The 24516-nt window shown below is 45.1% G+C and overlaps 1 protein-coding gene across 1 annotated transcript; it reads right to left on the bottom strand.

The window, feature by feature from the left end:
- Positions 1–247: 247 nt before the first annotated feature.
- On the bottom strand, positions 248–22421 carry LONP1 (lon peptidase 1, mitochondrial). Its single transcript, XM_082495283.1, has 18 exons — positions 22181–22421; positions 19707–19795; positions 19170–19289; positions 17040–17268; positions 16417–16478; positions 15701–15830; positions 15224–15307; positions 13333–13553; positions 11749–11887; positions 9493–9671; positions 7879–7966; positions 6323–6445; positions 5446–5562; positions 5019–5159; positions 4768–4933; positions 3578–3786; positions 2128–2292; positions 248–632 (listed from the first exon to the last, which is right to left on the bottom strand). The coding sequence occupies exons 1-18, from the start codon at positions 22283–22285 to the stop codon at positions 468–470; spliced, it is 2532 nt and encodes an 843-aa protein (XP_082351409.1). The 5' UTR covers positions 22286–22421; the 3' UTR covers positions 248–467.
- Between the last annotated feature and the right edge of the window lie 2095 nt (positions 22422–24516).

The following is a 24516-nucleotide window of genomic DNA, read 5'->3' as shown; positions in this document are numbered from 1 at the left end:
AAAAAGTCACAGCTTCCCCTCCTGCTTAGCACAGGCTCGTACACTGAGACAGGGAGAGGTTTCTGAGAGCTACTCAACTCCCAGTACATCGGGAACATGATACACGTGAATCATAGCCCTAGCTCTGTTGGTAGAGTTAATGTTTCCATAGGCAGGTACTTAAAATTATGGTGAAATAACAATCTTTCATTATAAAAGACTAGACTGGCTCCACTGCTGGTGGCTGACAACACACATACTCCTTAGGTAAAATTTCACAATTTTATTGGAAATACTTAACGTGGATCATAATTCAATATTAAAGAGTGAGAAATACTTTATTCTACCAAAGCCATAATTCATTTCAGCAGCTGCGCAGCAGCAATAGCTCTATGTCCCACTTCAGGATTGCCCCTGTTCACCCCATTTCTGGTTGGGGGCTGATCATGAAGGGACAGACCACCTTCCAGCCATCAGGCTGATGAACGTCATCCTCCAGCGGAATCCAGGTTTGAAAATGCTATATCAAATACCTCTTTGTAGTGCTCAACAAAATGCACTTCTAGTCCTTCTGTAATGAATCCAGCAAGGTCATAATAATCCTTTTTATTCTCTGATGGCAGAATGATGCAGGTTACACCTGCTCTCTTCGCCTATGGGGAAAAGAAAGTTATGCAGTCTGTGGAGTCCTAGAAATCCATCAATCCACTAAAACACACTCCCATTTTAGAAAGCAGGAACAAGAACAGTTATTTAGAAGCGTGATCTGGCTTTACTCTGTTCTTCAGAGAGCAGCAAGGGCATTACTTACAGGAGATGTCACTAAGGAGGGATCATGTTCTAGATCTCCCCAAGCCCCCAGAACACTCTCCAGTCCCACCTTTTCAGCTGCAGGGACAGCCGAAGCAGGACATTTGAGTAGGACTATCTATGTCAGCACATCGGGGGGTTGTTTAGACCAATTCATACTATACAGCATTTTAAAAGTCTGTTCCAACTTGGGTGAGGATAAACCCTTTAATCAAAGGAAGGCCACATCAAGATGCACGATCCATAGCACCGTTCTATGGAACGTTTTGGTAGGGACATCTGCTCCTCAAGCAGCAGGTTTGTACCCACTTTGTGGGTGACCTATGGGTCCCTGTGTGGCCACTCACGCTCCTGCAAATGCAGCCAGTCATCAGTGCCACAGACATCCCTATCATATGCGAGTCCTGTAATGACTACTACTACTACAAAAAAAAGCTAAATTACCCATTTTAAAGCCACGTGAGGAAAAGGAATCACACTGCACAAGGCTGTAGCCCAAACAGATTTGGGGACAGAACACTGATGTGAAGCCCCAGCTCAACAGGCTACCAAAACAGCGAATACCGTTCTTGAAGACAAAAAAATGTGTGTGATGCAAGGCTGATGTAGGCAGGAGCTGTACAGATGAAAAGTATGGGGAGAGATTCAGTGCTTGGAAAAGATTTCTGAAAATGGCAAAGGGCTGAAACAAAAAAAAAAGCAAGTACCACTAGAAATCCAGTGCCTGCAAGAGTGCTTCAGAGAACTCAGTCTATAAGCTTACAGGAAAAAAAAAAAAAAAAAAGAAAGGAGGATTAAGAGGATTAAGTAACTTTTAAGTAACTTGATTGTGATGTACAAAGAAACTTCACAGGGGAAAGTACGACACACTAAAAGTAAGTTCCTTCCCTCAAAACAGAAAAACATAGAGATATCTGTATGAAATTTTAAGTCAGACAAATTCAAGTTGGAACTAGGGAACAGAGCCTTAATGTTAAGGATGATGCCTTATGGATATGGTCAAGTCTACGCTGGCTGCCCTCCTTAAACAGGCAGTTCAACCCAGCACAGATTATTGCACCATGCTAGTCTGTGATAGAGAAGACAGATGATCCCTTCACTCTTAATTCTACCAGCCTAGTAACCAGATCACCACAGACGCCCTGGCACAGAGCCTGGGGTCCCCTCTCCTTCCTCACAGCCCGAGACGCAGGCAGGATCTCCAGGATCCCCCAGCAGGCTTCCCTCGCTGCCTCTCCCGCTACAGGGGCAGTCTCTCTGGCTGTCCCAGTCACCGCTGAACCGAATCCAGAGCTCCCTCCCACAGATGACGCACAGAGACAAGATAAGAGCTCTTACCGCAATAGTCTTCTCCTTGATTCCACCAACAGGAAGAATTTTTCCAGTTAATGACACCTCTCCAGTCATGGCCACATTCTGCCTCACTGGGCAATTCATGGCCAGCGATAGCAAAGCTGTTACTATAGTACACCCTGCACTTGGTCCGTCCTTCGGTGTTGCTCCCTGTTTAAAAAAAAAAAACAAAAAGCACAAGCCCCCTGCCTGTATCTCATTCAAAGAGTAGCAGAGCCAGACAATACCTTTGTCATTGCTGTTGTAACGTGGCCCCAGTTTCAGGGGTCTCACAAAGGTTTTTTTAAAAGCGTCACTGATGGAATCCTGCTATTTGAACTGGCCGATCTATTAATAACGATGTCAGTCCTCATCTTATTTATGAGGAATAATCCACGAGTCTACAAGTTGATTTCTGGCCTGATGCCACCACAATACTCATCAGGCTCAGGACTTTGAATATGCAACATGAGCAAAAAACAGAGCATGAATGCTTTGAAGCTTTTTGTTGACCTAAGCCAACCATGGAAACGAGTCACAGAGGTTGGTATCACAGGGGCAGAGAGCATCAAGAGTCACAAAATAGTGGAGGACAATACTGAAAATCATTCAAGGCAGAAAAGATTGTTCAGTTTAGAAAGCCCAACAAAATCCAGGCCTAAACTAGTGGCAGTCTGGATTTATCCGAGATCAAAAAGATTTTTGAGTTAAGAGCTGCATAAATGAGTGCTTGAGAGGGAGTAGGGCAGACAGCATCTGCTGTTTTCTGATCCTCCAGGAAACGAACACAGACAACCAAGTACCTCGACAGACCCAGAACAAGCTGCAACAAGGAGACTGTGGACTAGGTTAAAGCATGCGATAGTTCAGAAGCAAAGCTCGAGCACAGCGATAGCACAAACTTTGTCTTCAGTAAAGCACTTGCCCAAAGCCTGTTACACAGTGTGTGAACCTCGCTGCACACAGCATGGATCTATTTTCAGTTCCAAACACTGTCAAAATGCATTCACTGCCATTGTATGGACAAGGGACCACAGCACAGAGACCAAGTGTAGTAAATTACCCAAAGCCTTTATGAAGGTCTGATAACACAGAGACCTAAACTTTGATTTCCTCGTGGCTGCATACAAGCTTTTATCCAAATCACTTATCTCTATGCTGTGGTTTCTCCACCGGCACTACAGGGCCAACGGCTACAACGGAAGCCTAGGATTCCTTACAGCATTATCCAAGCCCCTGTGTTCTCGCCACATGCTTGCTGCGGAAAGGAATGGAAACATAGCTCCTAAGAACGTTTTCACAGAATCCTGAGGAAAATCTTTTCTAGGTTTTACTACTACTAGCAGAGGGCATTCTGCACAACATACGGAAAAATGAAGTGCTTTCCAACTTCATGTCTAGGGGAGCAAACCAGCCTAGCTGCTACGCATGCTCTGTGAATTCTGCATCCGTTTACCTCTGGCACGTGCAAGTGGATATGGGAAGACATGAGAAAGTCATTGTTGGGGTCCTTCTCCATCAGAAAGGCTCTTGCAAACGTGTAAGCTATTTTGGCACTTTCTTTCATTACATCTCCCAGTTGTCCTGTTACTTCAAGGGACCCATCCTTGTTCTCTTTGTCTTTGGGTCGCCTCAGGGATGTTTCAACAAACAAAGTAGAACCTCCTAAGAAAGAAAAGAAAAACAACATCCTGAGAAAAGTTAAAGGAAAATCAAACCAGGTTTTGGTGATGCAGAAGCAATGTCAGGAATTTGGAACTGGGGCTCTCTAATGAGAAATTAGCTCTTGGGTAAAAAGCAGTTGAAACCTGCTCTCCGAATTCCTTCAGGAAGGCTAGAAACCTCAACAGCTCTGCACTGACGGTCTCCATCCATTGCTTCTTTGGACTTCACACTGCAACCCCTATTTAGTGGATATAATCAGTTCTTATAACGGTTTCGGGTTCTTTGTAGCCAAAAAGTAAGATGAGCTCATACCATAACACACTTCTAGCCAGTTCAGCCTTCCAGTGTCAGACATCTATTTACCCTCACTTATCCTTTCTCTCTTAACTACTTCTTAACTACCCAAGGTCAATTAGAGTATACAGAGGTCTTGCTGCGTGCTCTATTTCCATACTGTGGTGTACATGAGCCCCCAAGTTACGAGTGAGTAATCCAAAGAACGGCAACTAACCAACTGCACCCACCCCAGCAGAGTGCTAGAATACCTGTATCGCCCTCGACATCGAAAGCCAAGTCAGTGTTGCAACATCAGTGAAGAGATACAGCGTGCCTCAGCTGTGCCATAAATCAGAATGGCACCTCCTGCTTTTAAGGAAGCAGACAAGGTCTTGTCCTATCTGAAAAGACTTACGCCTTTAGTCATTGCTGTTCCTAATGTATGCAGTTCATATGGGACACGGAGCATAAAGAGAAAAATTGCTGGCCTGAAGCTAAAATGAGCCCAGGTAAGGGAATAGGAAAAGGTCCCTTCTTCAGGGAAGAAGTCAGGATCTAAAAGGCCACAGAAGTTAATTTTACTGGTGCCAGTAGAAGAAAGAACTTCACTGGATTCAGTAGGGAAAATTCAGTTTGACTATCACATTCAATTTTTGAAAATTATACAGAAATGTAGATGTTAACCTAAAAGTCATTTTGTCTCACCCATAGCTGTCCAGGCCAGACCCATCACCACTCCTGGAGGAGTAGTTTCATACATGCGATCCACAGTGAAGATGGGCTTTCCTACAAAGTCCTGCAGGTTTTCAGGTGTTACTTGGACCGTCTCTGCTTCTCCACTCACAATTTTATAGGCAGATTTCCTCAATACCTGAGTGAGACAGTAATTTGCTTCTGTAGACAAAGCTGAGAAGGCTGAAACGCAGCGGTCATGGTTACATGCAACTTTCTCTCACCTTTTCTACTTGTTTCTGTAGGTTCCTCACCCCACTCTCTCTGCAGTACTGCTTGATGAGAACAGTCAGGACATCCGATGTGATTTTGGCTTTGTTTTCATCCAAGCCACACAGAACTCGTGCTTGAGGGACCAAGTACCTCTGAAATAAATCATCCCCCACACCCTTCTGTTAGTATTTGTGACAAAAGCTTGGTGGTTCCAATTCACTCAACTTCATTCTGCTATTAGCTTAATGCCATTTTCTGGAGTCCACAGCCCATGGAACACCCGAGTTATTTTAAGTGGGTGTTCATATCAGAGGGACTCTGTCTAAAACGCCACATGCCCAGTTTTTTTTGAGACAGTTGGATGTAAATATTTAAGCCTGAATCTGCCAAAAACATTTTATCAGATGTAATTCACAGTGCAGTAGTGGTTTCTCTTACCTCTGCAATTGCAAGTTTCTCTTCTGCTACATATCCTGATACGTTGATCACTTCCATTCTATCCCGCAGTGGCTCTGGAATGGTTTCTGTCACATTGGCAGTACAAATAAAAAGTACCTAGAAATATCACATGATCCTATTAATCATTTTCATTAACCTGCTGCTCTACCCCAAGCAACAGTTCCTCAGTTCTCTGTTTCTCTCTCTGAAGAGCTGGAGCAAGATCAGCGTCTCTGTGGAATCGGGTTTTTATTACAGGAAAAGTTTTGGAATTTGGAACTATGTAGCAGGATGTTCCCTACCCCCAAAACAGATGTTTAGAAATACACACAGCACAAACTGGGAAGTTGGAATGGTCTGATACAGACCAGGAAACTATTTGCCCGGGAGGATCTAGATCTCACTTTCAGTTATTTCTACCTTCTACGAAGTTAGCACAAAAGTGACCAAATTATGTATATGCATTTCTAATCCATCGATTCTGCAATTAAAATAAGCTGCACAAAAAGTGCAACAGTGTGCAGAAACAACCAATTTAAAAAGCCTGACAGCAGTATGAGGCCACCCCACTTGATAGCAACTCTGCCAATCACTATGTAGAAGAAAAACTTCTGCCTTTTCTAGCAGAGACCATGCATCTTTGTGTCCCCAGCTCTATAGGGAATTGGGGTTATAGCACATACGCTGGTGATCGTGTTCTCTAAAGTATGTACAGACGCTTTGGTTAGAGCCAACTCCTGCAGAGACAGCCTTATACTACTTGTGTCTTACTCCCACCTGTCGGACTTTCCAACTGACTAAAATGTCACGGAGAGGAAATCTCTGCAATGACCCACATACATTCCAGCTCTACCACCTCTGCAGAAGAGAGAAATACCTTTGATAAATCCACAGGAACATCAAGGTAATGATCCAAGAAGTTGGAGTTCTGTTCTGGGTCCAACAACTCTAGAAGGGCTGAGGATGGATCCCCTTGATATCCTCTTCCTATTTTATCTACCTATGGGAGAAAAACTTTAAATGCACTAAGAAGTTTCTCAACACAATAAATTCTCACGCAAAGGTTCTTTAAAGGCGCCATCTGAAAATCTTCATGTGTTTGCTCATACCAGTCTATCAGTTTTCTGTGCATTCATCCAAGTCCCCACTATCCTACCACGTGAGCACAGGACACACCTGACAAGACAGAGGACTTTAACAGTGCCCTAGAGAAGCACTGTGAAGTCTCAGGGAGTGTGCATACAATCAAAAGCAAGTGAGTTATCATGGATTAGTGGGCTACCTCACGTTAAGCTAAGATAAGCTATAGTCACAGACCAGAATACTTATTCCACAGTGGGAGAACTACAGGGTGCTAGCTTATATAATTCCCTTAATACGTAAGGAAAGACGCCCTCCTTACTCTGACCAAGGTGCACAGTGCCTACACACATCCACTCATCACAGCCCAACTAGTGACCTTTGCTGCTTTCACAGAATCATAGACTGACTGAGCCTGGTAGGGAATTCTTGAGGTGATCTTGTCCAACCCCGCTGCTCAAGCAGGGCCATGTAGAGCTGCCTGCCCAGGACCACATCCAAGATTGTTGTCTCTTTCAGCACTCTTCACGTCCTCAGAAGAAGAGGTCACAACAGGGCCACTCTCCACTGCTTGTTCTCCCTAAAGAGTAGCGTTAACTAGATGGACATAATACAATTTGCTACTGTGGCCAACGCAAGGCTCCTCACCAACACCACGTAAGTGCCATGACCTACAGGTTTCATTACCTTTCAAATCAAGATACTCATCAGTTACATTACACAGCAAACCACTACCCAGTTTCTTGGTCCCCCACTCCATTCCAAAGACATCTGCTGTGGGTATTTACCAGGCATGGCACACATAAGGAGGACAGACAGACCTTTAGGCTGTTCTGAACACCTGCTATTATATCCTGTCCTTATTTGCTTTTCCACAAAGCAGTAGGCTGGCAGCTCTGTCTCATTTATTCTCAAATCAGATCACAAATTGACTGTAAGCATCTTATTCCTTATAGTCTTGCTTTAGACCTGCTGAGAGTGACTCTTCCTAATAGTCACATGGACAACAGTAATTCTGTGCACAATGATGTACCCACATCTAGGTAGGGAACATGAGAGCTACTGAAGTTTCTGAATATCCAGCCAGCTCCATTAGGATCCTTGCGATCCAAATAGCTGCAACTTAATGAGAAGGACACAACTGAAATATTGAAGTTCAAGTCTGCTATAGGAAGAGAAAACAAAGGGTCTAAGGTATCGCTGTCACCCAAAGAACCTGAGAGCCCAGCCTCATTTAAATAAAAAAAAAAAAACTGGGATTTTTAGGAGAGTTACTGCTTCACCCTTCCTATTGGGGTCAAGAATTGGCATGTTTTTAAGAATAAAATCTAGAAGAAAGACCAGATACATCACCTCATCGATCAGTATAAGTGGGTTCTCTGTCTTGGTCTTCTTCAGACACTGGATGATTTTTCCTGGCATTGCTCCAACATATGTCCTCCTGTTTTACCAGAGACTGTATTTAGAGACTCATTGTAAAGTACAGCACACATCACACAACATAGCACGCAGCTGATGGAACAGGTATATCCTGCTGGGAAACAAGTCTATATTTCTTCTACACTTATCAAAAGCATTCTCCATCACCACACTTAGCACCAAGACCCATCTAGTCGGTTCAGACATGAATTTTGGCAGAATACTCCCAGTTTTCCATCTTTAGTTTTAACCACTTTTAAATTAGAGGGAAGCGAAGAGGTAAGGCTAAGAACAGAGATGTCTGAAGAGCAACTTCTCCATTTCTGGGTAAAGAAATGTTAGAAAAGGGAATGTTTCATTCCCACACTTGGTAGGGGCAAAAACGGAAGATAAGTGTAAATCAAAAGATACACTGAAGGAACAAACTGCTGACAGCAAAACACAATCTTTCTGCTAGAGGGAACTGCTATCCTGGAACATGCAGAAGCAGAGCAAGAGGGTAACAACAGAGCAAATGCCAAGAGGCACAGAGCAGAGAACATCCTGAAAAGTATATAAAATATTTCTCTCTGCTTCTGTATCATATAGGGCAGAACCTTGCAGGTTTAATTCACACTGCAGAACAGCTGCTCTTACTAGTTTGAAAACACTGCTAGTTTTGTTTTCAGGTGTATGTGGAAGTAAAACAAACCTGTGGCAGGGTTGGATTTACTGACTTTTGTATTTGTGTCCTCTTGTTCTCCCCATGAATACTCTTGTTCCCAAGTTTTCTTCATGTAGCATCTCCCTCCTAATTATTTAGAAACCAAGTCTCAATCACACCTGAACATGTGAATGACCCTTGTCCTTGTTCCGGCAGGGATGGGATTAATTTCCCCAAGGATGCAGCAGGGGACACAGGTATTCCATACCAGGTAAGCTGTGCCCGGGCTATAGCAAGGAGCTGGCCAGGGCAGGAGTCAGCTTGAGCAGGCTGGGGCTGCCCGCGGCGGTACCGTAATTGCGTTTGTACATTCCTTTATAAGTGTTATTGTCATTGTTTTTCTCTTTCCTTTGCTGTTCTACTAAACTGCCTTTATCTCAACCCATAAGTTTTGCCTTTTCTTCCGATTTTCCCCCACGGCCGCAGGGGTTGAGTGAGCAGCCGCGTGGTTGTTACTGGCTGAGGCCAAATCACAACACCCTGTTCAAACTGCCATTGTCATCTAGTGCTGGCATTTACAGACACACGTGTCTAGTGCTGGCATTTATAGACACACGTGAATTAGCACTTGGCATCAGTCCAATGCTTTTGGGTAGCTCACACAGCTCTTCAAAGGTCCCCATAAGCATATACAAGAAGCAGGGAGCAACTGAACTTAGAGATACAGATACGATTATGTTCCAAACTCTTGCCTTTTTCACCTCTTCCTATATCCCAACTTCTGTCAGCAAGGGTTGGCAGAACAGAGATGAAAATTACACACATTGTCCAACTTCAGTTAGGTTCCTATTTTGACAACATTAGTAAAAATTGCTGGATAGAGAAACTGCTCAAGTTACACTGACCTGTGTCCTTTTATTTCTGCTACATCAGTCATCCCTCCAACACTGAAGCGGAAGTACTCTCTGTTTAGGGCTCTGGCAATGGAGCGGGCAATGCTGGTTTTGCCAACCCCAGGGGGGCCATAAAAACACAGGATCTTCCCCTGGGTGGATCCTCGCAGCTGACTGACTGCTATGAACTCCTGCAGGATAGATGAAGGACCAGTCGTAAACAGAGGGCAGCTGCAGCAACACAAAAACTTATTTGTTATCATGTCAAGCAACGATTACAAAATAAGCATCATACACAACATCGGTCCTCAAAGGAGTTGGGGAGGGCAAGGGGAGAAGCTAAGTAAGAATACTGGTGCACTTCTTTTCCCTCTGGTTATTTACACACTTGGTTGGCCACGGGTTTTACGCTCTGTACTCATCTCCCTCCACTGTCTTGGAGCGGGAAGACAGACTTCTAGTCCTTCTCCCAGCTTCCTTAGTTCTCACCTGCGTGTCTCAAGCTACATGTGAGCATCTCCTACTGTACCAGTACTACTTTGCCAAGTTAAACTTGCATCTTTTCACACTCCTATGCTAGGCAACCCTCAAATAACACTCAGCAGCTGAGAAATCAGAAGATCACAGTTCAGAACTGAAGTTTCAACTGCTCATATGCTTACAGTGGAGAAGTCACTGTGCAAGTGGGCAGAGATGAGGTTTCCCCTGTAACAAGTCAGTTATTTAGCAAAGATGAGCCCTGAACTCTTCCACCTACAGCACTGAACTCCACAGCAATACTATACAAGGACAACAGCACCAAACTAATTAAGGCTTAAATTTGCATAGCTATTTCTCAGTACCTTAAAATCATCAACCTCGTTTACATTGCTACAACTGGGGAATCTCCTGTGTGCAATTAATCACATCAATAATCAAAGACACAGACCTCTATGATGCAACTCAAGCTATTTCTGTATAAAGGATGGGCCTAGTCAGCATTAATAATGCTGACGAGCAACATAAGAGACTGGTACTCAAAAGGGGTTATCTGCTTGCAAATGTGCAACAGGTTTACCATAAATCATTCAAAATAATAAATCAGATAGTGAGATTTAGTCACTACTAGGGAAACAAGCACCCTTTGGCTGTCAGTGAGGAGATACTTCACAACCTTTATCTTTTTCTAGAAGAGACTGAAACAAAGCAATTTAATAAAAGCAAAATCTCAGGATGTCTAAGAATGTACTGTTCATTATATATAACAACATCATACTGTTAGCTTAAGAGATGCCTATATAGTTTCTGTGCAGAACAATTACTGAGGCGGCCTAAGAACCATCAGTGCCGTCCCCAAGGTAACACAAAGCTCTGCTCTATACAGTGTGCGGGAACAGTAACAGAAACTGCCTTACTTTCAAATGAAATGGCCAAGTTGAAGCCTAGCTACACTCAACTGCTTCACCAAGTCTGCTAAGCTCTCACCACGATTTGGTAATGCCAAAGTCAATAACTGCACCTGCCTCCCCTCCACCGGGCACTTTCATGTGCTTGCCCAGGACGACACGAATCCTGCCAGCACTGGGACCGTCTTTCACTGCTTGAATGCGTTGGCTGGCTACAAGGAGGAGCCTGTTCTTGTCCCCTGGAAAGGCAGGCAGTTCCCACAGCAAGTTGCTGAAGTTGTTGCAACCCGTTGCAGGTATCTACCCTTATCTAAAACAGCTTCCCTAACCACAGCAAGCACAGGTGGGGGGACATCTTCAGGCAAAAGTGACAGAAATTGTGGAAAAAGGCAACACTGAAAAATACCCTGTTTATACGAGGGCTGTATTGCACGGACTATATAAACCCTTCAGCATCCAACACAGCTCTGGGGATAGGTAAAGCTTGCGAGGCAAGCATGCAACTTAGAGCTAACTTCTCCCCTCTTCATTTTGGAGGTATGAGTAGAGGTTCAGCGTGTTTTGGAAAGGCAGTAACTTTGCCAGTCAAGTGGAACCATTTTAATATTCTCTGAACAAATCGATTAAACTCCAGAGACTGCTTCCCTTGGACACCTAGTCACTTGCTCAGCATTAAGTAGCAAAACAGTATATTGCTTTTCGAAATCAAAATATGACATTCATTGCCACAAGTAATTAAATACGTTAGCTGAACATTCTGTTCTTTGATTCAGCTTTCTATTTGCTTCACAAATTCAATGGAGAGCTGCAATATGAAACACAACCAAAATGCCTGACGCTAAGCGGAGTGTGGAATGGGACACGCTGCCTATTCCCGCCTTACCAGAATTCGCTTCTTGACGTCATCCATTCCATAATGATCCTCTTCCAGAACTGCTCGGGCTCTGGTCAGCTCCAGGTTCTCCTCACTACACTTACCCCACGGGATGGATGTCAGCCAGTCCAAGTAGTTCCGTGTAACACTGACAGAAACACACAAATGAGAGTGAATTGACAACAACCAGCTCACCCCATCCTCCACTGCCTTCCAAAATAACATCATCCGGAAAAAGTGGGATATAAACTACTTATGGAAGGGAGACAATGAAAAGAAGAGCATTATCTGGGCAGTCATTGCTAGCCTTTCATTATGATCTTCATTCCCTTGTGTCCCTGCCCGCCCCCCCCCCCAAAAAATCAAAGCTTTTTTTTCATAGTTTTTGCTTTCCTGAGACAAAGAACTTCCAACACACCATGCAAAGACCTAGATTTCTGCAAACAAATTCCCTGTATGATTTTTTTCGGCTGTGGCTGGTTCCTGTCTGAAGATAAGCAAGATTGTTTGTATGCTCTGTGCTACTGCCAACTGTTTGGGTCAGGTCGAAACTTAAAGAGAGAAATCCAGTTTTCTCTGTTTCCCCAGTGGACCAAGACAACGTAAAGAAGAAAAATTCCTGGCTCTGAAGCAAGTAAAAACAGCTGGATGTACAACACGTCAGGGAAAGACTTAAGACTGGGAGATAAGGCCTGCAAGATGCAGTAAATAGTAAATTGTGTGCAGTCATGAACCCAGAGAAGCACAGCCTTCCCATGCTTGGCCATCTCATCCCAGGATCCACTCTATGGCAATCATTACACCCACAGAGCTTCTGCTTTTTTCTCCAAAGTCCCTCCTTTGCAAACTTGCTACTACTGTTACTACTCTGAGGGAAAGGTACTACGCTGGCTGTGAAGCCTAGTTTCCTCCCTCCTCCTCCTAGTATATGATTATCAAGATGTTTCTCATCCAAATGACATTTCTGTCCTCAAACAGAGTCTTTTACTCCACAAACAATACTTTGTTTTAGAAGCAAAGATCCAGGACATTAAAGTGCTGATGAGTACACCGACGGCTGTATTGTTTAGCACACACCACCTCAACAGACAAGAAATGTTCAAAGCAAGCTCAGTTTCTGACAACCGGTGTCACAAATTATGTGGTAAAAGCTATTCACTCCTTTGCAATTCCAATTGCAATTCCCCAACACTTCAGGGACCACCTCAGGTAGCTTAGCCAATGTCATGTGTTAGCAACTAGCTTCTCTTCTCTCACATCTAATGAAAACACTTAAGTACAAGAGAGAAGACCCAAACTAAGGGCTGAAGGAGTCACTGCATATTTCATGAGGGGAAAGGAACTGCACAGTTCTTATCCACAGCATTACACTGCAAGAGAAGACCTAAAATGATCAAAAGAGGGAAATCACAGTAAAACACAGATCTGGAGAACAACCCTACAGGTAGGGTGTGATCATGCGCTACATTCAGGGAAAACTACTATGACAAAAAGAGAAAAGAAGCTCTTAATGTAAGAGCTTCACAGAATTTAATTGATTTCTCTCATTCTCCCAACTAACTCTGACAGCAGAGGACACAGCTATGCACTCACTTGAATTCTGAGGAGTGATTATCCAGCAATCCCAATTTGTTCAACTCTTCGTCTATCACATCCATGACATGTTTTGGCACTACCAGCTCCTTTAGTCGCTCACGGAATTTCTCTTCTATAGCATCCTTGTCCTCTTTTTCCAGACCTAGCTCTTTCTTAATGATCTTCAGTTGCTCTTGGAGAAGATATTTGCGATGTGTTTGCTTGATCTTCTCCTCAACCTAGACACAGCAACAAAAACAGTGACTATTCTGTTCCTGGTACACCCCATCAAACATCAAATGCTTGCAAATACTTCTCAGTTATGACCAGCTCAGCAACTGAAAATACTACTTGAAAATCATTTGCAGCATGTTCTAATATAAAAAGTGACTCTCTCACATACTCCAGCTCCCTCCACATCTCAGTGGCCTCCACTGGCCATGATTCAGTACTTCACTGTTTTGTTTCTGCTGGGGAGACAAAAAGCTGGGCAGAGTAAGCCAGATGTGATCCCCCTACTGCCAAATAGAGGGGAATAACCACCTCTCTCGACCTGCTGTCTACACAACTGCAAACAGAGCCCAGTATGCAATCGGCCTTCCTTGCCACAAGGACAGACTGCTAATTCATGGTCAGCTTCCCGTATATCAGGGCCTCAGAGTCATTTTCTGCAAAGCTATTTTCTGTCTGTTTGGCACTCAGCCTGTTGTGTTGTATAGGGTTATTCCAACACAGCTGTGGGACTATGAATTTCTCTCTGCTGAACTTGAGGAGGTTCTTACTGACTCCCTGAGAGACACGACTAGTAACTAGTTGCAGTTAGACTTTATAGTGTTGATCACAAACCTTTCTGCCAAGTCAAGCCAATTTTTTCATCCACCTTGTATGACATCCTTTCAGTCTGTAACACCCCGATTTGGTCCTACAAATACCACAGCTGCCCACAACAAAGGCCTTGGAAAGGTCAAGGTATTGTTCTCCCTTTGTGCTCTAGGCCTTCTTATCAGAGAAGGCAATCAGGTTGATGAGGCACAATTGCTTCTGGCCCTTCCAAATTAGGTCCTCCTTCATTTGCCTGTACAGGGCTTCCAGGAGGATTTTCCCCATAATCTTCCCAGGGATTGAGGGTAGGCTGACACGTCTGTAGTCTCGCTGATTCTCCTTCTTGAAGATGGCCATGGCATTTACCTTTTTCCACTTACCAGGAACCTCACCAATCACCACAGTGTTTTAAAGATGATTGAGACAACAAAATAATGACATTGATAAACCCTCTCAGCATCCTTGGATGCATCCCATCTGGTCCCACAGACTGCATGTGTCCAATTTGTTTAAGAAGTCTCCAACAATTCCTACCCTGGTTCAAACGCATTTTGCACTTCACATGAATTTTAAAAGCCACGATTATGGGGAGTTAATAAACGCAGGAACTTTTGACTCAGTATACACAGATCTTTGTACTTCAAATCCTTAGTTACCATTTTAATGCAGTTACTGTATTCTCATTAAAACTTACAAAAATGAGTTCACAGTGGTTAGCAGACAGTCTTTTAAAATAACATTGTGCTATTCACACTATTATGTGCTATATACAGTATTATGACATATATTTTTTTACACAAATGCTTGGTGAACTGCAGTCGCCCAGGATTTACCTGCTTGCATAAGATTACAACTTGGACACATTTTAAGAGCAGATGCCATAGCTTCTCATCTTGTTACTTTTTCAATGTGCATGAAAAATCGAATTTCAAATGGAAGAGGAATATAAAATCTTAACTCTGAAATAATCTCCCTTTAGAGTATGTACCATTGTCTTGCTTTAAAATTCTTCACTGGCCACGCTAAGCATCATAGTGGTGGACATGATATAAATACATACAAGGTATGTGTTACTTGAAAAACTTACCTCCCTTCCAAGACGCTGCTGAAGTTTGCTCAGCTCATATTCCTTCTTTAGAAGGGAAAGGGCTTTGTAAAGCCGTTTGGGAATCTGGAAAAGAGAGACACAAAAAGAGTTTTCAGACACTGTACTCTTTGTTCTCCTTTCTCACAGGGAGTTGCCAAAAGCTCCAACAGGGTGTCTAGGAGAACTCTCCATCACCTGCAGACGTAAAAAGATAAACCATGTTGCAATTCCACAGCCTGCAACCAATGCGTGAAAGAATTATTTGCTGCTAAAGACGCAGAGCACCCAGCCTTTCCTTAAGGCAAGTTATTAATGGCTTACTATATCCTTCAACAGGAACCTAGTCACTGATACTAACCTATTGTCAAACATCGTACTGAAGTCCCCTCTGTACCGAGGCTGGTAAAGAAACCGTGACATCTAACAGACATACTTTTAATTCAGTTAGCATAGGTTTAGTTAAAAGCTTCATCTTACACTGGTTTCTTCCAAGATGTCTTGAAGTTCTTGTGACTCTGCCCCTGTTAGTGCTGCACCCATGTCACTCAGATAAATAGGGTTATCTACCACACGTTGTCCAGCCTGCATCATCTGAAGAACGGACTCTCTGAAAAAATGGTAATAAACCCAAAAACACTCAGTAAACTTTTACATTCGTAAGGGAGTATCCTTATTAAGTTATTTACTTGTTATGACAGAGTAAAGAAATGAAACACAGCTCAGTTTCATAGGAAAATAACTAATTTTTTTAACTTTGACTAAGCCAACTCATTAACAAACACATAAATCACTTGATAAAAGGAATGATGATCGCTGATAAATAAAATCAAACATGTGAAATGCTCTCTTTACAGTTAGGTAAAAATTTTGTGTGCTAAGGCCATACTAAGCTCATACCACATGGATTAGACCGTGATACTTATTTGCAGTAAGCTTCACTTAGACCCAGGTATCTTGCCAGAGGACTTACCATCCTACCTCCTATCTAAGTTTCACTTTGGGTTTTCAAAACTTCCCCTCTGTTTCCAACAATGGATGATAAAGGTTGCATCCCAAAACAAAATTCTAGGGGTCAATTCAGCAAACATCTCTCCTTCATTACAGAAAAAAGGACAAGTAGAATAGAAAATCTCAGCGTATTCCAGCTTAAGAACCCACTGTTCCCAAAGCAGGGCAGCATGGGAAAAGCATACCTGTACAAGGGGTTCAAGGCAATGATGTCCCGGATTGTTTTGACAATTTCTGCAGTAAGAGCCTATAAACACAACAAAGATTTAATCAGTAAAAAGACTGGAAAAGGACAGGCAAGGCCTCAGTACATATATGACATTCCTCAACGTCTCCAGCATGGGAGCACAGAAATACAGCCCCTGGCCACCACTACAATGGTGTGCTGTGATGGTACTCGATGTTGGGGCAGTTATTCCTCCTGGGAGACAAGGAACTGCAAGAAGGACTACAGGCTGGCTTCCTGCATGCACAAAGCTTAACTGGTTCTTGGCCAGAATATATGGCCAGGTTAACCACGTGAGCCACTTTGGAGCAAAGACCCAGTTTGATAGAGGTTATCACACAGATTTAAGCACAGGTCAACCTCTTCATTCAGCAACTTTTTGAAGTGATCAGTTCTAAGGATTTGAGCAGTTGTAATGAAAAATCATTATCTTCATACAATCCTCTCATGCAGTGACTGTGAGGAGAGACTGGTTTCTGAGGCCTGAAATTAGATCCTGATTTTAGACCTCTTCCTTTCAAGCAAGAAATGAAGGTGCAACTCTACAGGACAAGTCCGGGCTTGCATGCTTAATTCACTCACTTTGACCTCTTCTGTGATCTGAAAATCTTCATGAACCACATTCTCTACTTCTACCATGAGAACTTCCTGTGAGGAAGCTGCTAGAGGATCTAGTACCACTTCGACAGCTTGGTCCTTTGCTCCAGGCTCCTCTTCAGCCTCTTTCTTGGAGCGCTTCTGTTTCCTTCTAACTTTCTGTTTGTTCTCAGGCTCCTCAGGCTCAACCTCTAGTTGCTTGTTTATACGAATCCTGAAAGCCAAAAGAAACCAGCTACAATCAATTCTCCTCGGTTATATGTGATTTCAGCTCTTCAGCATGAAAAGGAGAAAGTCTTAAGTTGTATTTTGAGTAAACTAAAATTTCAAACTTTGACAAAGGTGACCAACTGTACCGAGTTTTGACAAGATTTAGCTTTTGGTTCATTTTGTCAAAATAAGGCTTGATTTAGTAAAACAGTAATAATCAAGTGGTAGATACTGATAGGACTTACCAAGTATATACACAATAAGTAAGTTGCCTTACAGAAAAGTTAGCTGACCACTGAAGTAGCCTATTGGTGTCTGAATGAGGCCAAGGGCAGATGAAAGCACCTTTATCATAAACTGTGATAGCTTAAACCAGTTGCAGAACTACAAACACTAAGGAACTGCAATAGCCTTTGACAAAGTTGTCTTACTATGCTGTGAATATGGAGTCCAAGAAACCTTGTGGTGCAGCAGACTCCCAGCTCATGGGATAATTGCCTTTATGTGCAGGGCGTAGGTCTCATTTTCCGTGTGATCTCCTCAAAAAAAAAAAAAAAAAAAAAAAAAAAGACCTCCTCAACTACTCCAACTGTCTGCCACTAGCAACTTTGGATTAATTTTGACTACTCTTGTCGACAGAGCAGTGTCACAGGAGATTAAGTACAAAAACATTTTCTGGAGGGTGAGATGAGATTGGTGGTGGTGGAAATCAGTTCCTGGGTAGAACAACATCCCCTCGCAGGGCAACTGGAAAAAAGTTTGGTGGCAGTGAGCTCGCCAGTCAGCATCTAAGTATCTCTGGATTGACTACAGAAGCTCCTGCCCTGACCCAGAAGGCATGCTAGAAGGTGTATGGTGAGAGCTAAGGGAGGGATTTAGAAATGAGAGGACCCACACTTGCAGGACACCACATTTCATTATTTTGGCTGCTGATATAAGAGTTTCCTTTTCTGTATTTTCCCCGTAAATGCAGCACGCTCCTCAGATCTGATATCCAGTGTGGTTTCGGAGGACGTGACTGACCAGTGCTCTGTGTCTCAATCAAATAAATAAAAACCAAGTCGTAGGGAAATATTTAAATTCCAAGTAAACCAAAATCAATAGCTGCCTATTTCCAAAATCTAATCAAAATTGTGCTTCCATAATGCAGCAGGACATCTAAGACTTCATTCAGAAAGGAGTCAGCTTGCAAACTCATGCAAAATCAGCTTTGAGAAGTACCGCCCATTCTTTGCTCTCCTGAATAAATGCAACTGAAGTAAAGTGAGCGGGAGGAAAGCAAGCAATGTTTCAAAGCAAAACCCACCCTCAATCTGTCTCCCCCACCATATTTCTGTCCTTGTATTTTCCCTTCTAATAGAAATTAATTTTCTGATGCTTTTAAAACCACAACTTTATATTGTCTTAGCTCAAAAGACTTGGCACAAATAGCTAAACCTATATTCCCAACAATAATCCTGTTTTCTATAATTTAGTTCTGAGACAAGATTATGTAGACAAGACATAATTACAGTTCTCGACCACATTTAGTTTTTTTTAAAGCAAAAATACTGGTTTGAATTACTTCAAGAAGATTTCTTTCACCATTACTAAGCCTTGCTGTAGTTGTCAAAGAAACTGCCAAACTTCAGCTTAATGAATGCTTGCTTGCATCACGTTACAGTTTATGTGAGAATGACATGCACCAGCTCTTCCTTTCTGGGACTAACCTGTTGCATCTGTAACAGTACGCAGAATATTGGGACTGGAGCACCAGAGCACTATAAGGATACATTGTGGTAACAAAGCCAAAGCTTGCCATATGTGAGTTGCATATGACAATGCATATACGTGGCGAAAACAATAAAAAGGTGTATCTGTTTATAAAGAAGTCTGGTGAGGTGCAGTGGAAGTACAAGTAATTACCTTCGGTGTCCCATGACTATCATACGCAACTTGTCTCCAAGGTCCTGCATTTCATGAATCTGTACGAAAGTTCCCATCTGGTAGATTTCATTGAGATCCTCCACCACATCAGATTCATTGCTATTGAGCAAAAAAAAAAATGGAGTAGATATTCAGAATCTTGAGAGCAGGTAAGATTAAAAAAGAAAGAAACAATCACCGGTTGCAGAACTTTAAACTGGCCTCAGGAGCAAAGACACATCACTTTACCCCACTGTTACTGCCATGTAGCCCCTTTCCAAATCACCCAACTACCTAGATGGTTCATCTCCCTCCCAAGTAATAACAGGCTTTTCTAAAGCAGGACTCAAGCTTCTAGCAGTGCTGGCAGCGGCAGTGAAAACTGTCATAGTAAGAGGATGGTCCAAGCCTATATGCAATTTCTGTAGTACTATCCAGGACAGGGAATTTCAGATAATAGCTTTTAGCGTAAATGCAGCCTAGTCGTGGAAATAGCTTATTTTTAAACTTTTAAAAAGATCAAAAGAAACGACTTACTTATCATCCTTCTTAAGAAAAACACCAGCATAAGGCTGAGCAAGACGAACTTTCCTCCTCAGCAGCTCAACCAGCTTCTTATTTTTTACCTAGGACAACAACAGGTACGAAGTCAGAGGTGAATTTTCTGTAAGCTTTGCACCCTCAGTACGTAAAGCCAGGCATGGTGAAACCCTATGACTGAATTATGAAGTCTAATCTCAGATTTTTCTAGTATTGTCCTCGTTAGGGGACAGTAACATGGAAGTGGAAGAATATTAGAAAACTGTGACATGTCAGTATTTAAAACAAGTCAATGAGTACATAAGACAAGCTCAAAGGCTGGGGGAGAAACTAGGCCTAATCTGTACAGGTCTTAGGAGCAAGAAACCTCTCAAGTCACTTGAACAACACTGTAAGAGTTTCTGTTGCTATTACTGTTCCCTTCCCCTTCCATACCTGTATGTCGCAGCTCTCCACTCCTACTGGGGAGCTAGTCCAATCTTCCCCATCAACTGCCTGAATTCTGCCTGCCCACCCTAATTTAAGTCCTCTTCTCCAAAGGCCTCTCTGTTCAACTGCTCTCCTACACCCACCAGCCTATCTGAGTCCCCGCTTTGAGTCCCAGCCAGTATTTCTTCCTGCTTTACTTTCTTACTCCCCTCTGCTCTCTGGATGCCACACATCTGTCCCTGGCAGGTCTCCCAGCACCACTGAAATTGTTATCACAGTAGGCTCAGTGACTGAGAAAATACCCCCTCGTTAATTCTGCCGTTGCATGAAGTCACACTGCCGACCACTGAGCATTCTTTCAAAGTGATGGACATAAGCTGCATTGCTCAACACTTTTGAAAATAAACAGCATGGTCTTGACAGAGCAGCATGAGCAATACCACCATGGTTGGCCTATTCTAATGTGGACACACCTATTTTAATTTTGCACTATGTCTAGCAAAACTAGGCTTGCCAGTGTCACAGACATTTAACAGGAAGAAGAAAATTCTATATTCACTGAAGAGGACTTCACACTGTCAGGAAATTATTAAATGGCAGCACAATTAATTTGCAGGATAAAACAGAGCATTTAACAATTATCTTAATGTAAGACGCTGTTGCCCTGTGCACTGAAATTAATGACTAACAGAGGAAAGTGCCATATGATTGCATGCCTAAAGAAAATAGAATGGTTTGGGTTAGAAGGGACTTTAAAGATCACCCAGTCCCACCCCCTGCCCTGGGCAGGGACACCTCCCACCAGCCCAGGTTGCTCCAAGCCCCGTCCAACCCGGCCTTGAAAACCTCCAGGGATGGGGCAGCCACAGCTTCTCGGGGCAACCTGCGCCAGGGGTTAACCACCCTCACAGTCAAGAATTTCTTCCTCAGATCTCATCTCAATACCCCATCTTTCAGTTTGAAGCCACTACCCCTTGTCCTATCATAATAATATATAATCTTCTCCTTCCCCCAACACATCTAGAAAGACACAAAAAGTGCATGTTAGATTTGGACATGCAGAAAAACACTACGGTAGAAATAACATTATGATAAATAACGATAGGAACAGGGAACTCCCGATTCAGTTCTTGTTACATTTATTCCAAAATCAGATTGGTAAAATACTAGCAAGGAGCAAAAAATATGAGTACTTGTTCCAAAACATTTCAGGAGGAAAAAGTATTTCTGGCCTGTGAGCTGAAGACACATGTCAAAGATCAAATTTACGGCTTTAAAAATACATATAGAGGTGCAGAGGGGAAAGATCACACTCTGTAATTTTGAGATTACCATCCCCATCTCTCAGCACCCTCTCCCCCCATAGCAGTGTTGCTCTGCACTGAATACATGTTCTTGCAGCTCCCAGTTTACTGCCTTCACAAATATTGTTCTTGGTGCTATGACACAAGCCCATGAAGCTAAACCAAGGACACATTTGTTTAACCTTCAGAAAATGAACACGGAGAAGACCGCAAACTCTGAAAGGAGTTTCTGGGCAAATCACTGACCTTCCCCGTTAGGAGCAGCGTTAGTGACTGATGCAATACTTATGAAACCCGACGCCCATAACTACCCCAAAAGAAACCACTATTCCAACATGGTCAGGCTACATAGTCGGAAATAAACAAAAGCAAAAGGCCGCAGAGTGTTACACACCTTGCTACCCACCCCCACCCCAGCAGTCTAGGATTAAAAGAAACCCGCAGAGACAAAGAGCACGGCTTTGAGGAGACGGGCACCCCGGGCCCGACCACAGCCCGTGCACCTGCGCGCCCGGCCAAGGGCGGTTACGCCGCTCCGGCCGAAGGGCCGCCGGCCCCCGCTGAGGGCTCTCGGCCAGGCAGAGCCACGCTCGGCGACCCGCTGCTAAAGAGCCCCGGAGCCACCGCCCGCCCACGGCCCCGGCCCCTCCCGGCGGCGGCCCGCTCTGCCCGTCCAGCCGAGCCGGCGGGGGCGGGAGGGCGAGCCCCGGGACCGGGCCGGGCCCGGCGGCCCCTCACCTCAATGATCTTGATGAAGCGCGGGAAGACGGGGTTGCGCGTCACGGCGATGAGAGGGACGTTGGGGAAATGCTCCGGGACCATCAGCGGCGTCAACGCCGTCATGACCGGCCCGGCCCCGCCAGCGTCCGCCCCGCCGCCTCCGCCGCCCTCCTCGCCGCCGCCGCCGCCCTCCAGCGCGTCGCCCCCCGCCAGGCCGCCGGAGCTCCGCTGGTGCCACCGCGGGCCGGTGCTGAAGGCGGCGCGGGCCAGCGGCGCGGAACTCCGCAGGGCCGGTGGGGCCGCAGAGGAGGCGGCCGCCAAGAGGCGGCGCCGCGGGGGCCCCAGCAGCGCCGGCCGCCAGCGCCCGCACAGCCGCAAGCAGCGGGCGGCCGCCATGCTGCCGGCGCGCGCCCCTGCGACACTTCCGCCCCCCTCCCCGCCCCGCCGCGGCGCGCAGGCGCCGGGAGCGCGGGGGCCCGCCTGGCTGAGGGGCGCGTGGCGCCGCGCACGTCCGAGCCCGCTCAGGTGCCGCGGGTTCGCGTCCCGGCCCCGGCCCGGGCGTTTGGGGGCGGGGAGGGATCTCTGAGGGGACGGCGCCGGGCGCGTTCCCGCACTCTCCCAAGGCGATTCCTCACCGCGGCCGTTTTGTCAGCCCGGTCACCGCTGAGCCTTACATCTTCCTGGCTGGGGAGCCAAACCATCCTGGGTGAAACGAGTGGGGAGACATGGAGGGAAAGGGGTGTGCGGCCAAAAATGACAGAAACTCCCACTGGAGAAAAGGCTCAGGGGATCCTGTGAACATGCCTTTGGCCACTGCCCCACCCTCACCCTCAGTAGGCCAAGACTTCCGGGGTCACGGAGAACCGGTTGCCCAGGACTGTCCAGACCCCGCAGCCGCTCTGAGCACCCTGTGCCAGTGGTCAGCCACCCTCACAGTAAAAAGGTGTTTCCTGATATTCAGAGAGAGCCTCCTGTGTTTCCGTTCGTGCCTGTTGCCCTGTGACTGGGCACTACGGAGAGGAGCCTGGCTCCATCTTGTTTACACCCTCCCTTCAGGTATCTGCATACATTGATAAGATGCCCCGAGCCTTCCCGTCCCCAGGCTGAACAGTCCCAGCTCTCTCAGCCGTTCCTCATGAGAGATGCTCCATCCCCTTCATCAGCTTTGTAGCCCTTCGTTGGACTCTCTCCTGTGTGTCCACATCTCTCTTCTACTGAGGAGCCCAGAACTGGACACAGCACTCCAGGTGTAGCCTCACCAGTGCTGAGCAGAGGGGAAGGATCTCCTCCATCGACCTGCTGGCAACGCTCTTCCTAACACAGCCCCCCTTAGCTACCTTTGTGGCAAGGGCACGCAGCTATCTCGTGTTCAACTTGGTGTGCACCAGGTCCTTTTCTGCAAAGCTGCTTTCCAGCTGGGTGGCCCCCAGCATGTACTGCTGCATGGAGCTATTCCCCCCACCCGGTGCAGGACTTCGCATTTCTCTTTGTTGAACTTCATGAGGTTCCTGTCAGCCTATTTCTCCAGCCTTCTGTCAGATTAAATGAAATTTAAAGATTCTAGGCAGCCTTGAGTTTTGTCTCCGTGGTATCTGGTGAAAGGACAGGAGGCAATGGGCACAAATTGAAATACAACAAATTCTATTTAAACAAAGAAAAAGCTTTTTTTTACTGTGAGGGTGATTGAACACTGGAGCAGGTTGCCCAGAGGGGCTGTGGAACTTACATCCTTGGAGATCTTCAAAATCCAACTGGACAAAGTCCTGAGCAACTTGCTTTAGTTGTCCCTGCTTTGGGCAGAGGGGTTTGACTAAATGATCTCCACAGATCCCTCAACCAAATTATCTGGACCACACAGAAGAGCCTGCATGGCTGGGAGGGCAGGAGGTGTGGACTTGTCTGCATGTGTACCTCAAGTCCACCAGCAGCCCGTAATGGCCCTGGGCAGTGTCCCTTGGGGCCCCTACCCACGCTCATGAGCCCAGGAGCTCTCGGCTCAGCCCTGGGCCTTCGTAGCCTGAGCTACATCACTGGAGGAGTACAGGCCTCTAGTTCAGCAACAGCTGTGACCATGCCTGGCTGTGGACCCTGTTGATCTGAACCCCAATCCCTGGACTAATTTTTCAGAGCTTGACCTCAACCTTGCCTCGCCTTTGTGTGCTTGCCCAGCAATCAGCAGACCTGGCTTGACCTCAGACCTCCTTCATCACCCTGCTGTTGTCTTACGGTCTGGACTCCTGGCTGGACCTGGCCATCGTTGCTGAATCTGTGCTACTTGCCTTTCTTGGTTACTGTGGACCTGGGCCCTGGCTGGTGATGCCCTTGCCCCATCAGCCGTGTTATTGACCTTGGAT

This window comes from Vanellus vanellus, assembly GCF_965231255.1.
Source record: "Vanellus vanellus genome assembly, chromosome: 25".
In the NCBI taxonomy this organism is placed as follows: Eukaryota; Metazoa; Chordata; class Aves; order Charadriiformes; family Charadriidae; genus Vanellus; species Vanellus vanellus.
The sequence above is the reverse complement of the archived record's forward strand: the minus strand, read 5'-3'. Positions and strand labels throughout refer to the sequence as shown.

Excerpts from the sequence above, each read along its gene's own strand:
- LONP1 (XM_082495283.1), bottom strand. The coding sequence starts at position 22,285 with ATGACGGCGTTGACGCCGCTGATGGTCCCGGAGCATTTCCCCAACGTC. Across the intron at positions 19,796-22,180 it reads GCTTCATCAAGATCATTGAG|GTAAAAAATAAGAAGCTGGT; the intron begins GTGAGGGGCCGC and ends TTGTTGTCCTAG. Across the intron at positions 4,934-5,018 it reads TACAGAAACAAGTAGAAAAG|GTATTGAGGAAATCTGCCTA; the intron begins GTGAGAGAAAGT and ends TGTCTCACTCAG.